The sequence below is a fragment of the Balearica regulorum genome, chromosome 1, assembly GCF_011004875.1.
Source record: "Balearica regulorum gibbericeps isolate bBalReg1 chromosome 1, bBalReg1.pri, whole genome shotgun sequence".
In the NCBI taxonomy this organism is placed as follows: Eukaryota; Metazoa; Chordata; class Aves; order Gruiformes; family Gruidae; genus Balearica; species Balearica regulorum.
The window spans coordinates 76499817-76517407 of NC_046184.1; the positions used below are offsets into that span (position 1 = coordinate 76499817).

At 39.6% G+C, this 17591-nt stretch overlaps 1 protein-coding gene across 5 annotated transcripts in view; it reads right to left on the reverse strand.

Annotated features, from left to right (window-relative positions):
* Positions 1-17591, reverse strand: part of SCUBE1 (signal peptide, CUB domain and EGF like domain containing 1) — a 213439-nt gene that overhangs the window by 44658 nt on the left and 151190 nt on the right. For all 5 annotated transcript variants that reach the window (XM_075759970.1, XM_075759944.1, XM_075759962.1 and 2 more), the window contains one exon: positions 5763-5885. In XM_075759970.1, the coding sequence (XP_075616085.1) occupies positions 5763-5885 (123 nt within the window). The remainder of the gene's footprint in view (positions 1-5762; positions 5886-17591) is intronic.

Below are 17591 nucleotides of genomic sequence, written 5' to 3' on the forward strand. Positions count from 1 at the left end.
CAAATAAGTGAAAAGGTGGATGTTATGAGAGGGGATTACATATCCAGTTAATATGGCAATGTTTCAAGACCAGGCCTGTAGGATCCTTGGATCATAGACAGTTACTGTATTTTTCAAGGTGCTATTTTTCTTTCTCTCATTCTGGAATGAAAGAAGGCTTCTCTTGACAATTATGCATTGGGAACCCTATGTAAAGCATCCCTCTACCAATAGATCGATTGTAGGATCAGCTAGGTCTATAATCACATCAAATTTTCTGTAATGAAGACCTATTTGGCAGTAAAGAAAGGTCTCATTTACCAGTATTATTTTAGGACTGCATAGATTACATTTCTCTGGTGCAGTGGGTTAACACAGAAGGCCTGAGGCTGGGTTCAAATCTTATTTCAGATCATAAGTCAAAACCAGTTGGCAAGAGTTGGGAGGTATATCCTGTAACACATCAGAAAGCTATCACAAAACTTGCAATGCTCATCAAGTCTGCTCAGAGACAACCTGAGAAACAACAAAACAGAGGTGGACAAGGTTTGAGGTGTTTTGCAGGTCAGCATTGCAATATGCTGACAGAATTATTACAAAAACTGCCTCAATATCTGCTCACAGTATCCTTGGCTCTAGCCATTACTTCTAGTTGCTCCACTCCATGAGCATCATGTTTTTGAGGAACACTTGTCTGGAAGTGAAGCTAAGGAGAGAAGAAAGGGGGATACAGTGGGGCATAAAAGGAACACATTTGTTTTTACAGAGAGAACGAAAAGTCCAAATACACAAATATGATAGTGGATATGCTCATGTCTTTCTCTTGTAACGAGAGGAAAAATCCACCTCAAATCAGGTACCTTGGACTTCTATTGGATAGCTTTGTAGTGTTATAAAACCCCAAACCTCTAGCAAAATGTGCTCACAGAAAATCACTAGAGGGAAATTTCAATATATCATAAAGCTAGGGGGGCAAATTCTGCTTGGGATCTGTTGCGTAAACCTGCATCACTGGATTTCCTTTGGACGGACACCAGCGCTACCAACAGCAGACTATGAGGCCCTGTATTCCAGTACCTAGTTACAAAAGAGTCAATCAAAGGGTCAATCGCATTTGTTTAAAATCTGGTAGGAAAGTAGTAAAGAATAACCAACAGTCAAACAGGCAATACATCAAAGCAAATAAAAAATGCTGTCACCTACTGTGTGTGAACACATGGCTTTAAAGAAGCCCCAAAAATGCCAGATGCCCATGCAGGTATTCCACATGCCCCAGAGGTACTTTCTCCTGGTGGACAATCCTCTTCGTTTACAGTAGCTGTATCAATTCAAATGGTTGGTGAAAAGACTACTTGGGCAGACTTCATTATGGCTGAACATCATGTTTGTGAGATCTAGCAATCATCAAGCCCCACTTAAGCCTGCTTTGGAGACTGTAAGTGGACTAGACTGATGCAAATGCCTTGAACTGCCACCTGCAAAAGTTTAAATTCCTCATCATAGGAGGATTTGGCTCTGTTTTGGACAAAGGTGGAAGAGGGGCAGAGGGCGAAAGGGTAGATTTAGTAAGCCAAAGTATTACATGTTGATTCCTGGATGTTCCCACTAAAAGCATTTTTTTTCTGAATGTAAGTCATCTTTCCAACTCTACCACTCCCTGGAGAGACCTACGACAAATGCATAGGCTGTCTCTCCTTGTCTTGTTTTGCAAAAGGCAATTCCTGCAGCAGGAAGAGAAAATTATTTATGATAGAATTTCACACATTTTTCTGAGTGCTTAATGAAGCTTGAACTTGAGTGGAGCAGAGAGACTGCTTATTGTTGAATTTTTTTCGAGATCACTGCACAACAAACAGAAACTGAATAAGCAATTAAGTTAACTGGCTTTAAAACTCATATTGGCTGAGGATTAAGGTAATTATGTCTGCGCTTACACACATTCATTGCAGCTTTAAACAGTCTTGCTTGCTGTTTTGTTGCTGATGTGGTTCTAAAACTAATCTGAGTTGTTGTCCTGCTGTTAATTACAACAAAGGTTACAAACACAAGCTCTCCTTGCTATAAATATAGCCATGTTATTTGTATTACATGCTCAAAGGAGATGCAGGCCTCTTTTGCTAGGTTTATACAAACAGATCCAACCGTTTCTTCCTGTATCAAAGAATTTACAATACCTTAGACTTAAGGGATCTGTTAAAATAATACACAATAGATGAGTTTGGTATTGTCATACAGTGATTTCACCGTCAAAGGAGGAAAAAAAAATCTATTTTTAAGTTTGCGTAAAAAGAGAGACTCTGGGAAAGTAGTATCAGTCTCCACAATATCACTGGCAGGGCAATGTGGATTCTTCACCTTCTGGGTTACAAATAAGTTTCCTTTTAAATGGCTGGAATGCAGGGGAGGGGAAAGGAAGGGAAACCCCCACATTCTCCTTGTCTAACAAGGAGCCACAGCGTGAGAACCACTCCCTGGCAGAAGTAATCTGTGATTGACAATGGTTTTCTTTGCAGCCAGAGCTAAAAATGGTTTAGACAAATGCAGAACATTTTAATGCCCTTTACAAACGCAAGGGCTGCTTACACAAGCACTCTACACGCAGGATGGCTAGCTAGTGGCACCAAGCAAGCAGCAAACTTCAGAGTTCCTGAAAACCAATGAATTTTCTTATCAGGGTATGAGCACAAACACAGGAGAAAAAAAAATTCTTGTAATGGGCAGATTCACAGAGAGCAGATTCACAAAAACTGGAGGTTTATTCTCCAGGCGGTCCAGGCATTCATATGTGTGATCTTAGGCAAACTGCTATATTTGGCTTCACCCTTCCTGCCTGAAAAACTGAGACAGAAACACTTTCCTCTTCACAGAAAGGATGAATGTGTGTAAGGCTCTTGGTACGATGGGGTGGGAGCTCTGCAAACAACCAGAACAAAGTCTGAAACTTTGATACAATTTCACTGCAGTCTTAAAGTCAGCTCTGAGGTCTACAATGAAAGGACATCCAGGAAATGAGGTGAAGTGGGACAACCTCAGAATTTCACAGAGAATATGAAGGAACCTTTTTATTGAAACATGTAAAATTGCCTGGTGCTGAAATTAATGATCATATGAAGAAAGTTATGCAGCAAGATCTTACTTGATTTTTCAACAGTTTGAAAAATGTTGCTAACGTGAACAGTATCTCTGTGGCTTTGTTCTTCACTGATTCCTTCCTGTGAATCAGACACAGTCACAGACTTATCCAAGGCTTCTGCAGGTTGTAAAAGGGCAAGTTTACCAGCTGTTTCCACGGGCATTTTGCCTAAGGTTAGCAGAATCTGTTCCTTGATGTTAGTGATGAGCTTATTTGGAGGTGAACTCCCTATACCCTAGGGAGGCCACCTGAACTAAATAGGACTCGGCCCCAAACAATGTAGATTTCTAGGGTCTTAAATGAGTATTTGGTAAACATGTTGATTCGTAACTGAAAGAAATCTTTATTTTAAAAATGAAAACCAGAGGAGAAAGGCAATGTTGACAGCAAGATCATAAGTCATAGAAACTCTATTATGAATCAAAACAACAGCTGTAACATGAACAACAGCATCTTTTATAAATACAAATTAGACTTTTCTATTTCATGCATCGGAAAGGCTAATATGCCTAAAATAAATTTCCCTGAATCTCTCAGTAATGTTCTATGGTCAGTGTTGACTGGCTGTTCCAAAAAAGCCCCACGAATGATTTATATTCCAGCAGAGCCACTAACCCCAAACCACATTTTTCTGTCAGACCTGACATTAATAACTATAACCACTTCCACTAACTATATTGTTTTTGCAGCAGAAGAAGCAAAGTACAAGTGATTCATGTATGTCATTTCTTGATCTATATTCACTTTCCTTCTGTCTTTATTAGCAGGCCTACTGACTGCATGAGTCACCAATTATCACCTTAAGCACCAGACAGGAACTAAATTATTGCAGTGTTCCCTCTGCAAAGCAGGCATCATACCATGTGTGCTGTAATCAGTCTCTGGGGCCCAAATACCTCACACTTCAAACAGGACGTAACTTTGTCCTCCCCATTTCACAGTACGAAGAACCAGTGTTTCTGGGACAGGAGGAACTTCTCCAGCCCCAAAATTCTCTGGGCTTGCATTAATCTATCTGTTCCAGCAACAGATAAGCTACAGTTGATAAGTCAGTCAAAGTACAATGTAGAGGCAGACAGAGTGCCTGCCCTTGCTCACTGACAATGGAAAAAGTAGGGTGGCCAGATCATATTTGTATTTCCACGTTTGATCACACGAGGGAGAGGAGAAGATCACCTACTGCTTCATTCTTTGCATGGTATGTACTGTTACCGGCCACTCAATCATGCAGTGGCCCAGGCACATGAAGAAACAAAACTCAGTTGAACAACATTTACAGAGCTGCTTCTAGTTTCCCATTATCATGATAGATATCTGATTATTTATAGGTAGCTTTCAAAGTCTATTGCTACGACTTTGCACAACGAACTTTCCACCAGCTCTTGCCTAAGAATGCAGGGCTTGACTTTTCTCTTGAGTTTTTCAGTGGTGTAATTGCAATTACTTCAGTGGTGAAACCCCTGAGTGATACCACAGTGAGAGCATGTCACGACACATGAAATTAATGAACCAGAAAGTATTCCTAACTATCTCTAAATACATCATGAAGACAACGTTACTTTTTAACATTTGGGTGCATCAAAACCTGGTGTCTTACCCTTGTCTACAATGTTATTTCTGCCTAGTCATGCAGCACTAACTGTGCTACTCTCAGCTCTTCCCACCCTGTCCCAGCTTGAAACAAGCCTTGCACTGCCTCCTTGGTGTCTAATCACACAGGGTGGAGTAGGCGTCTCAGATGATGGCAGTACCAATGAGATGCAATGGAAAGTTTTTTTGAATGGCATATGTATCTTCAGACCTTGGTTTCTCTTTTGTTGATGAACAAAGCAGCCCTAAAACACTAATGCTGTTTTAGACTTCCTAACTTTCACATGTTGAAAACCCATGCTAATAATTATGTATTAATAGAAAGGCAATTCCTGCACAAAATTTTAATTGAATACATCCTCCTTCCCCTTCTCTCACTACTGATGCATGATCATCTTTCTAGCCTTTCCTAGGAGGCTTTTAAAGAGTAAAGTTACAGAGCTCAATTGCTTAAAGTGTCATTTTCCAAATGTAAATGGTTAGTACTGAAGTTGGAAATGGTCATGCACTTAACTAGTCATAGAATATGTAACATCATATGACTTGGATAACAAATCATGACAGGCACAGCAAACAATATAAAACACACTTCAATTCTCACAAAACACCTCCATTATCCCTCCAGAAACAGACTCTGTCAGGCAAAGGTGAGCTCACAAATCAGACTCTTTTTTCAGTTTAAATGTTGCAAATGCTCTATTCCAGTACGTTATTCTAAACGACTCCAATGTAAATTAGATAAGCCTCTGCTCCATTAAGATCATACCAAATTAAAGGTTTTGAACATAAGGCTCTTTGCCTGAACCTATTCCACTACACCACATGGATTTTCGCACTTCTGCAGGACACTGGCATTCCTACTAGTAAAAACATTGAAACAAGATGTTTCCAAAAATCTTCTAACCCCACCTCAGAACATGGCAATCTAGTAGGTCTTTTCTAACTTTACTTCCTATGACAGTACAATTAAACCTGTAGTATAAATGACGTAATTAAAAGAAAAAAATCCACTGAAAATAACATCCTCATTATACGAAGAGTAAAATAAATGAAGTATTACCTTGGCAGGTCCGTTCATCTGTGAGCAGTTTATAGCCTTTCTGGCAGCTGCACTCAAAGCTGCCAACTGTGTTTCTGCAGAAATGGTCGCAGCCACCATTGTTTACCAAGCACTCATCAATGTCTGCAAAGAATGAATGGGCAAAAATTTAGTTCATAACAGCAGTTCAGTAGTTCAGGGGAAGAGTAAAGGAGTTTTCTCAGACCCCCAAGGAGGCTGCTGTCCCTGTTAGGAATCAGGTTGGTCAGATGTATCCCTTCCCAAACCTTTCTCGCAAGGCTTACAAAAGAGCTACGGGCTGAGTTGTTCTGGAGACAGAGGTATTTCTCTCAGAACTGAACTGCAGGATGACCCAAGCTGAGGCACTTTGATGTTAAAGAACATTCAGGGAAGTTTCTTTGTAGATGTAGCGGTCTGCCTGGCAGAAGACTTCAGCCTGTGTAAGACGTGAATACCTCACCTTACACAGGAACTATCAAAACCCAAGAAAGTGAAAAATTGAAATAACAACAGACACAAAGTAAAACATCTTCGAATTCTGAAAAAATGCAGGGATACATTTGTTCGGAATTAGCATTGTATGCTAGTTCGGCCATTACGAACGCAGTGTCCCCGAATATCCATTTTCATGTGTCGAACTTTTTTGATTTGGTATAATCGAAGAGCAACTGTGAGTGCATGTGAAACGTTGCTTCCTCAGTTGTTCTGAAGGCTTACCACCTATTGCCTTTATTTGAAAACCATATATATGTATGAAGGACGGGATCAATGACTCTTACTTTAAATAATCATTACAAAGTGCATTGGTGAACTTGATAAAACCTCTGTACTGAATTTCAGCCTGATGATTCTACTTCCTCTACCTTATAACTTCTCCCAACGGTGTTGAAGAACTGGAATGACCAGTCCCTTTTCCAACCCATAAAAGCTTGTGCAATAAGTATATAATAGGTCACAGAACCTCATTTGAAATACAGGGCACCTTTCCATCCTCCCCCACTTATAAAACCACGGATCCATGCTTATTTGAAAAAGAAAAAAAAAAGTTTGGTTTTTTTTTTTTTTTTTGAGGAGAGAAGAACTGTGCCCAAAAAATATCTCTTTAAGGATGCATACAGTGAAGAAGTAATATGACATAGAGCCTTGGCTGCCCACTTCCTGAAGTGAAAACCAGATCTTTCAGAAAACTGAGTGATGTTTCCTACTGAAAAGCCTCTTGCTGTAAGAACTTTGAAACTCTGAGGTAACAGCTGGCTATTTAAAAAGCAAATCTTGCAAAATGCAAATCTAGGTGCCAAAAGAGCTAATATGTGGAGATGAAAATTTATCAAAGACAGCATGATGCTGGTGAATGAAGGGCACATTTAAAAGTGATTTGAATTTAGAATGACTTTGAGTGGATGTCATTCATTTATTTTTGAAAACATATGATCACAGGCATGGGAGAATAGTATGGGTCTTACTACTTCTGCATGTAAAATATAAACAGCAGCAAGATGAGTGAGGAGGTAAAATCTAGAGATTCTAATAGCTGAGAGGCAAATTCAGCTCTCTTTTCTAATTGGCACTTTGCTGCACTGACATTGACAGAGCTATGCTCAGGAGAATGTACTACTCAAATAAGCAAGAACAGTGTATATTGCTATAACGGTTTGCTTATGAGTTGCATTTGTGGCAAAGAGAAAGCAAATGTGCTCTGAGACCCTCTGAACTAATACTACTGCTTACTGCTTTTGTGTCTGGTTCTGCAGAGGAGCGGCTTTTGCATTCAGTCCTATTAAAAGCATGAGGTTAAAATGGTGGGTAGCCGCTGCGGTGGTAGTACGCCCTGAGTGCTTTGCACAAAGCCAGCTCAAATCTTTGTGTCTCAGGTAACAAAGTTCTCAAAGTGATCTGAAACCAGGAGTCGTAATTGTTGTCTGTGGTCCTCCAGTTTTGGCGATTAGGCTAGCCAAGAACAGATAACCTTCGGCTCCCAACCTGATAAATCTGGTGAAGAACACACTGAGGGTTGCTCTACGTGATACCATGAGGCTGGAGGCAGCAGCTCATTTGGTTTCAGCAGTGATCACCAGCACAGGTCAAGATCAGCAGTAAAAACACAAGACTTCTTGGCCCAAATCCTGCAGGCTGGCATTTCCATTTGTACAAGTGGTTCCTCCCAGCTCCAGTATGTGCAGCTGGGACTGTGTTGTAGGTCTTATGATGGATTACCACAACAGTCCTATCCCTTTGCACAGCACAGCTGTACCAAACTATAGTTTAGCTTGCCCTTACAAAACTGTTGGACAAATGGAATTGTGAATTAAAATTACAAATATATTATGCATCATAAACACAGAGTAGTTATCCATCATGAAGAAGATCTCTTTTACCCATGGTAAGAACAGCATGACCTTTGGGCTACTCTGCTGCCTGAGACTGCTTGAAGCAGAAATTACTTGCAGCCTGTCAAACACCATTCTGAAGTAAGGATTGATGTTTTAAACAATGGCCCCTGGATTTCACACATTAAATTCCAAATTCCAGTCTCACTAACTTTGTTTTCAGAGTCTCTGAAGACCATAAGGGACAAAAATGAAACCCTCCTAGCCTTACAGGGTAGATTTGAAGCTGTTAATCATTGCAATTCCACTGACAATGCAGCATATCAGTTTTATACCAGCTATTCTTTGGAATAATTCTGAACCAGGATCTGGGTAAAACCTGGGAGAGTCCACAGGAAAAGAAAGTATTTATTCATTTCTTCTAGCTGGAAAACATGACGTGGCCTTTTGAAACCAGGACCATCAAAACAGAATAGAGGTCAAAACTGTTAGCTGCAAAAACATTCTAAATAACACAAACAGTGCCAATGTCTCTGCTTTCACGGTATTTCTTTCCACGGCCATAGCGAGACTGACAAGGCATGTAAAAATTATTTCACTCTATGGAGAGCAGTGCATTGCTGCTTTTCACTTGGAAGAGAGCAGTATCCAACCGTATCATGTCTAACTGGTTCATAGAAATTGCACCAAGTCTATATCCCCACTATTTTTCTTTCTGTAGCTATAAATAATTTGTGTTATGAGCCATGTGAAAATGAATGATTCCACTGTCTGAGAAGGTGAGGCCCCATTTATCTCTAAACTGACTGGCACCTAACTTTGTCAATTGCCTGTCTGAACTTCACAGAGAGTATGCACATCTGCCTATCATGTAGGGAAAGAAAACACAGTGGAAACCCATCATGGTATCTCTACCAGCTTTTAAATTATTTAGTCAAATATCCCCATACTATTATTGGGACTGTCCGTAGAGGAGTCGTAAACCTGGTGTCTTCAAACATAGTTCTCAAGTGGCTCCTTTTCAACTGATGATGCAGGTGGCAGAAGAATGGCTCAAACTTTCCACAGTGCTCTGTTCCTCTGTATCCCCAGGAATGCAAAAGTATATTAAGAACTGTATTTCTCCATGGGGGGTATGTACGTAAAATGCCCTGATGATCAGTGTTCAGACAACGCGCTGGTCATTTCAGACTAGGAGGTTTGATGGGCTTTCAGTGCATTAGTAATGAAATCCCAAAGGATTTCTATTAATGCAGTAAGCCAGTATCGTTAAACGATACCTTGCTCACACAAGCTGCTGATGTGCTACAAATACGAAATGATGTGCCCAGCACAAATGGGACACATGCAGAAATGGAAAACACAGACCAAAGAAAAACCACAGACCAATGAAAAACCACAGAAGCATTAAAATTTACTAATCAAAATGTCAGGTGAAGGCAAGGCATAACAGGTAACTAAGCACTCAAGCCTCTCATTAGCCCTGAAAATGGCTCATTCCCCTTCTCCCATGCAATTAAAACCAAACAAAAGCAAACATAAGATTTGCACAGAGGCAGCTAAAACCTTTAAAGTTGTAGTATTTGCGGGGGGAAAGCAATTGCAAATATTAGTCTGGAGATGGAACATCACAAAAGCTATGGGCCCATCTGAACCCAGAAACAAACCCTGGGCTGTCTTGCGATTCACAAATAGCGGGGAAGTTCCACTCCGGCTTCTGTGAGTCGCCGCCATCTCTATGTGCATTGTTAAACATAAGTCCAGGCTTGCAGCAAATCCCATAAGCAAAGGCTTGGCACCAAGACAGACACTGTGGTGAAGACAAGCACGACTACTCTCTGGATCTGCTTACGTGACCCTAGAGCCTTGTGGCATTTGCTGATATGTCACGGTTTTGGTACACAGATCCAAGTATTCTTTTAAAATGCCCATTCTTTCTAGTTATTTTGCAAAGCGCTCTATATTCTTTTGAACATTCCAAAGCTAATTTCAGAAGAATGGAAGGGGCAATAGTTTTAGAAGAATGAAGGAGGAATAAATTAAATATTTCTGAAATAAGTGATTATCCTAAGTTTTCTGAGGATCTCAAAATATGAGGTAGACAGTGGAATCAGCTTTAAATAAACCTTTTCAGCTTTAAATAAAGGAATAGAAACGCAGATGCTTTGTGATAAGTTGTATAGCTGCAATTTGACTAGAGGAAACAGGCAGTCCATTATTTTTCTTTTCATGTCCTTGTGAAGATTAATGGGAATGACTGCTCCTGTTCCACTTGTACCTTTCTAAAATCTGCTCAGCGTAATTCATATTTGGAAGGACCTGGTTCTGATCAGGGGGGTGTGCGTACATGCGTGTACACATGTGTGCATATAAACTCACAAAGATTTGCCTTGCTGCATACAAGTCAGAGAACAAACGAAAAAGTAGGGATTTTAGGCAACCTAGAATTTAACATTTCACATAAGCTGCTTAAAGGCAACCGAAAGGGTAATCAACGTGCAGTCTTCACTTAGCTGTTGAACAATGATGGGTACGGAGACTTCCAAAGCCTCATCACAGGCGGAAGTGAGGCTTCTCCTTTCAATGGCTGGACAAATATTTGAACTGATTGTGTCTGTCTAATCCTTTGCAGTTTTAAAATGCTACTTAGCTCCAGGAAAATCATATACTCCCAAATCAACCTAAAATAATTACAGAAACTTCATATTCTTCTTGTTTTTATTAACAGCAGCATGTTAGGATTAATAATGCTATTACCACTGTACAGTGGGCATCAATATAGACAGATTTTCTGCAAAGTGGGCTAGTCTGCTAGTTCTTCTTATTCCCTGCTTTCATAATTTTCCTTTGCATTTCTTTCCTTCCCTTTTCTCCTGCTTCTACAAATCACCACTGTCCCCTGAACCTCATAACTAGTGTTGCCTTGTCGACACAGGTATTAGTTCCCTGATGCGTGCAGACCACAAAGTACTTTACTTTATAAAGCAGCCGCAAAACTTTTTAACCCCATGTCAGAGGTGGGGAAACAGAGGCACAGAAAAACAAACTAACTCATCCACACTTGAATCCAAGCCCAGTGCACAACCCAACAGGCTACCTTGCTTAGACACTCTGTCAATCAGCACAGGCTTGCACAAAACATATGTTGTTCTACAAGTTGCTCTACATTGCAAATATTACCAAAGTCACCAATGCTCAGATTGTAATTTTAGTATTTGCCTATCACTTTGCAATAAAACTTGAAATATATTAAGTAACTCAGGATTAACGTAAACATAACCTATCAGGCTGCACTTGCAATGCTCTAAATAACATTTTCTGTAGTGTTTTAAATAATATATGCCAGGGATATTTTATTAAGGTATAAAGATAATTTCATATCCTCAAACTCATTGGATTCAGTGCCACTGTAAGAAAATCTAAATCAAAATAGAACTTAGATTCTGCTGCTCCATCCAGAAAACATCAAGCCAGATGTTGTCTGGCAGTTTACAGGGAGTCAGAAGTCCTAGTTCCAGCTTTCCAATGGGTTTATGGGCAAGTTGTAACACCTCTCTACTTTACTCCATCTGTATAATGGGGTATCGGTAATTATAATTCGATATTTTCAGGACCAATACTTTAAAATGTCTTATTTTAAATCAAGAAAGCATTTTGAATCAAAGCCATTTACTGTCAAAACTTTTTAGTCGAATTGCAGTTGTTTTTAATTTGTGGTCTGGGCTTCTGAATGGTTTGCTACAGCAGCCTGTTCCACATTGGCAGTGTTTTGCCCTGGAAGATTTTGTGAATATGTGTAGAACTGTACGACCGTCTTTTTTTTAGGAAGGACGTGTGCTGTTCCACCACTCCACCTGTGACTGTGCTCTCCCAGTGCAGTTCATTGCCTCTAACATGTTTTGCATGTTCAGGGAGGAGTAATTCCATTTATACAGTGTTTTCTACTTGAGGATTTCAAAGGCCAGCATCTTATCAGCTTCATTACATTAAACCTACACAACACTTCTGCAGGAGAGATAAGTTTAATTAATTCTTCTTTAACAAATGTGAAACTGAGGCAGGTAGGGTAGTGTGTGACTTCCCCGCATCAGATAGCTACCAAATGAAACAAGGCATATATTACAGCACCTCTAATTTGAGTTTTGCACTTCGGCGACATCCTCATTTTCCCTCCCACAGTGCTAATTAACTGTAATGTATGATAATCATTACTGAAGTTCCACTAAGTAGCAAATGAAGGTTCTCTGTTTAATTAGCTTTATGGCTAGGTTGTGGGGCAAGGCATTTTCCTAATTAACAGAACTAAAACTCGACTGGGCAGACAGGAATGAGTGTAATTAAAATTTAATCTCCCTCATCCTGAAAACAGGCAGCCCACAAAATAGAGAGCTTTGTGTAAACGCTCTTAGAGCATGGAAAGGTTGAGGCAGGTTTCAACACATTTCCCTCATGTCACTTTCTCCATTTTCACCTGTTATCTTTGCAATTTTACGAAGAAACCTGTCTTCCAACACAGATGGTAATCTGTCACATATGGATTTAGGTGTCAGCTATTCTCCTCCAGGACATATCCACTCTGACATTATCCACCAACCAATCAATAGAAGAGTCTGCCAGGCTGCCAAGAGATCAATCACCTTGTAAAACAAACATTATGTCCTATTATTTTCTTATTACAGTTAATTAGATTTATAAAACACAAAAAGCTTCAAAAGTGAAAAACTTAGAAATGCTGTCAGAATAGTTTAGGCCCTGATTTCTCATTTGCGAAAGGGAAGGGATTTGCTAAATCTAATGTGAAAAGAAAGGATTTTCATTTAAAATTTTTGCTGAACACTGAATTCTTTTTTAAACTTAAAAACATGTTAGTGCAATGCTACGAACCCAAACAGTGCAAGCTGTCTTCGGCTGTGACACCAGTATGTGAAGTGGACTAGAGACATAAAGAAACAGACTGATAGAGGATTTTACTATCAACTACCGTCAAAAAAAAAAAAAAAGCCGTAAGAATCCCAGAAAATAAAGTTAGTTTTCCTCCTACTCTAACATTTTATCAATCAAAACGCTTTTTCATAAAACACTGGAGAGAGAAATAAGTGTGCAGTTAAGACTCCCATCTGTACTTGGGGACAACAAGTAACGTCTCTCAGATTTACAAAGCACGTGGCAAGTACAGTGCATCAGACTCTGGGAAACTCGGAATTCAGATGGTAGCAATGACCATGAAAGTACCCGCAGACCTGGAGGCTGTGGTTAAAATGGTGGCACAGAACTGTGCAAATACTTTGGGCTGACTACTTATCTACCTTAATTATGCACACAGCCACTATGACCATGATAATTCTATGTTTAATGTTTCCGCATTTCATGCAGGAGGAGCTGAGAATGAAGAACTATATGGGTTGCTGAAGGTTACGCACAATAGCAACAGTAAAGGAGTCAATCCAGTGTTTTTTCAGGTATAAATCAGATAAAACTGGGGAGCTGACATCTCTGGGTATTTTCTTTGTACTAGATTGCACTAAAAAACAAGGCCTTGCTCTTCAAATTTTCCATGTAATCTCAACAAAGAGCAGAGGGGCAAGTGAGCAAGCTGTGCACTATTGGACAAAGATATAAGAACTCCTAGACTTAGTATATTAACTCAATTTACCTTTACTCATCCTTTTTTTTTCATTTCCCCCCTTGGAATTATTATCTGCTCAGGAAACCTGTGCGCTTATTTCCAAGAATCTCAGCTTACTTATAAAAATTTTGATTTAATTAAATAAAATTTAAAAATAAAAGTGGTATTAAGGACAGTTGAAGATACTTGTGCTCTCTCGAAAATCCTATTGAAACTATGCTAGCTTCCCTATGATAAAACTACGCCTGCTGAAAAGGACAGCTGAATATGATTAGTCCATGATAATTCAAATGCCTCATAGCTGATAATGTATCACAGAAATTTGGCTGGTGACAAAAAATGAACCCTCCAAAACTTTTTGAAGACATTACTTCAACCAACCAGGGATATGTTCTGTACCAGGGAAGACAAATACTTTGCTGAGAGTAAGATCTAGCCATATAAAAACCAAGCTGTATTTTATGATGAAAAAAAGCAACAATAAAAGAATGAAAAAAATACTCTTAAGTTTTGAATGTTGGTAGCTATGATTATGTGAGTAGTCAACTCCCAAATCACAGAAAGCACAGCACACTTTTACATAATAAACTGTGGTTGCTGATCCTCAGGGAGCTTTATATTGTTGAATAAATGCAAGGTCTTTTCAACAACTGAAATGCAAAATATGACCCTCCCAAGCATTAATTTAAAGGATTTGGCATTTTCAAAGGGAAGGTTCACAAAGACAAATAACAACTGCAAGTTTCCAGGGAACAGGGATATTGCCTAGTCATGAAAAAACCCTAACTCAGTGCACATGAATTTATTTTGTGGGGATAGATGGAACCCTTGGGAGGGAACGAAACTGAACGAGTTACATGGCAGCTGACCCAAGTCTGCAATTTTTTAATGGAAGATAATCTGTTATATTATATTTGTCTGTCGTGAACAAGTCTACAGCAGACAAATGAATTGTATGTCTTTAACCTAAAAAAAAAAAGAAAAAAAAAAAAAAAAAAGGCAGCATTCCCCCCCCAAAATAGGGAAGGGGCAGTGAAAGTTTCACACACATTCTGGACTAGATAAATTTGCAGCAACAGTTAGAAGGCAGATGTTATCCACTGTTTTGTTTCTTGGATTCTGCTCTCCACCCTCTCTTCCTTTTTTTGTCTTCCATTACATTTTCTTCTGACAAATTTCAGTTGTGTTGGTATCTAAAATTTGCATTTCCTCTCATTTTTTTTACATCCCATGGGTTTATGATTTCATTTTTCCTCTCTGTGGCCTGGAACTTCAATTCTCTCTTAGAAAGTCCGCATCAAATTATGTCTATATATCTAAAATTCACCATTTTGATTCCCGGTCGACATACATACCCATCAGTCAGTGTCCAACTGCTCATTTTTCTGATTCCCTCGCTAGGATTCTGACCAGAATCCACCTACGACCAAGAGGTTTGTATCTTTTCCTCCCCCAAATCCCACACATTTTCTGCTGGTGACCAGCATCTTTCTGTCTCTCCAATGTCTCCTCCACCACCTATGGTTTTACCACTAACTCTGCTGACCCTTCTCTCGCTGTGCCTCCCTCTGCCCCTCAGTCAGACGCTCTGTCCTCTTATCAGACGCCAGATTTGCCCCTGCAATGACAACAAGTCAACTCCCTCTTTTCTTTAAAAAAGTGGGGAAAAAATTAGAATCCTAATTCTGAGTCACGTCCCAATCTTATCACGCCTTGAAACAGTTGTTTCCAGGGAGGCAGCACTGGGCCAGATGACTATGGCCCCCTCACTGGCCAAGACACAGAGCTTTCTGCTGAGCTGCTGCAGCTGCCTGCCAGATGCTGTTACCATTTTCCTCACATTGGGTTGATCTTATTTGTTCTTTGTCTTGAGACTGGGTAACATTGATGTAATCACATAAAATGACTGTGGCCTCAGCAATAAGGTTATTGCAGACAGGCCTTAATGTTTGCTCCTTTCATCCACATTTAGGTAGCTGTTTTGAAAGTGGTTTTTGTAGCTACCTGGGAGCTCGTGCTCTGGTCAGATTTCTTAGTCTTATCCATCTCTTCTAAAACAAGCAGCTCTTTTGATAAACTGAACTTGCCCATTACTCTTCCATCAGTTACTCAGTTTTCCCTCTCTCAATCCTGATCTTTATGAGTTGGGTTTTTTTAACATAGATCTTGCATCATGCTTAATTCCTACGAAAACAAAAATAACCTCAAAACTGCCTCTGTTATTTAATATTGTCTTTTGGTTTTAGTCCTCCATTTGTCACTCCTATCAAATAAATTTAGAAAATTTCCTTTGTGCTGCCTTCTTTCACCAACTACAAGTCTACCTGTTATCTCTGTAGCATAGTCCATGCATATGGTTCACTCATATGCCAAAGAATTCCCTTTAGAAGCATTTACTGGTTGCACTATAACAGAGTCTTCTTGCTGCTGTCCCAAAGAGGTTACAAAGTGTGTGTTCGCAGAAACCTTTGCCAGTACTCAATCACGGAACAGGACCACTGTTTTCATTACAAAAGTCCTAATTTTCCTCTCATTTAATGTTATTTTTGTTACTTTTTTCTTTGGTTAGGCAGCTGTATCTATTGTTTCATAGTCCTAAATCACCCACTGGCTGCCTTTAGTTGCTTCTTTGGCACAAATGCCTCTATTTTCTTAATCATATGGGTTTTGTCGGAAGAGGAGGAGTATTAGGAAGGGTGAGAGACAGGAAGATCCTTTGCTGCTGTTGCAACATCTACCCAGAAAATCTGTTGGTTTCCGTAAATCCTGTCAGCAGTTCGAGATTCACACAAATCTGCCTTTACCAAGAAGCTATCTGCTTCCTTCCTGAAAATGGCATGTGATCTCATGACACTTTAGCTATGCAGAAGCACTGGAAAATGGTCAGAACTCGTTTGTCAGAAGGCATTTTAAAGAAAATTCAGCTATTTTAAGTGGACATTTAATAGCACATTTAATCTGTGCATCACACACACGTAGAAAACGACTATTTTTGTTCCCCCTAAAAGCACCGGTCTAGTTACTGGAGGACCCACATTTGCATTACCATCATTCTTCACATCACTCTCATGTTCATGAATTTATTTTGGTGCTGACTTCTCATGCAAAGCAAAGACATTCCCTGTCCAGTCTCCATTCCGTGTCACACAATTTATGCATGTAAAGATATAAGAGGTTTTTGTACTTTTCTTTCTTGTTTTTAGGATAAAAGATGGACCTCAGCCACAAGATTTGTATTTGCCTCATGTTCAGTGTGGAGAGGGCAAAGATATTTTTTGTTTTGATTTGTGGCTGTAGTGGCTTGTGATTATATCTGATCTTTTCTATTTTCTGATAGCTCTTTGCTTACATGTACAGAGAAGCAAACTCAAATGGTGTTTATATTTGAACATGCACTTATTCCTAGTTACAAACACTGGGAGGGTAAGTTGTAGCTTGAAAGCAGTCTCATGTAAGAGGTCTGATGGAAGTAGAGTTACTGTATAATGAAATATGAAAACTAGATCTTGACTTGACTATTGGGAAGTTTACTCTTGGTTTAAGTTGATGAGAAGCAGGGAGAAAGCCATCAGGGAAGAAGAATGGCTCAGAATAAACCACTTCAGTAAACACTTAAGAGTTGTTAAAAGACAACACATACTTTAATAACCAACTTCTAAAATTCTATCCCTTGACTCCAGACAGCTTGTGGACTGGCTCTGACAGGCTATGGCCTGCTGTTGATAAAAATCAGGGAAGTCTGATTCCTCTGGAGTAGGATGTTTTTCTGAGGGAGTGACACAGAAGGTAGAAGGAAACCAGAGAGGGACTAGGATTTTGTCCTGCACTGACTTTCACATGTGAGTGGAGAACACAGGCCTCTTTGCACTGTATTAG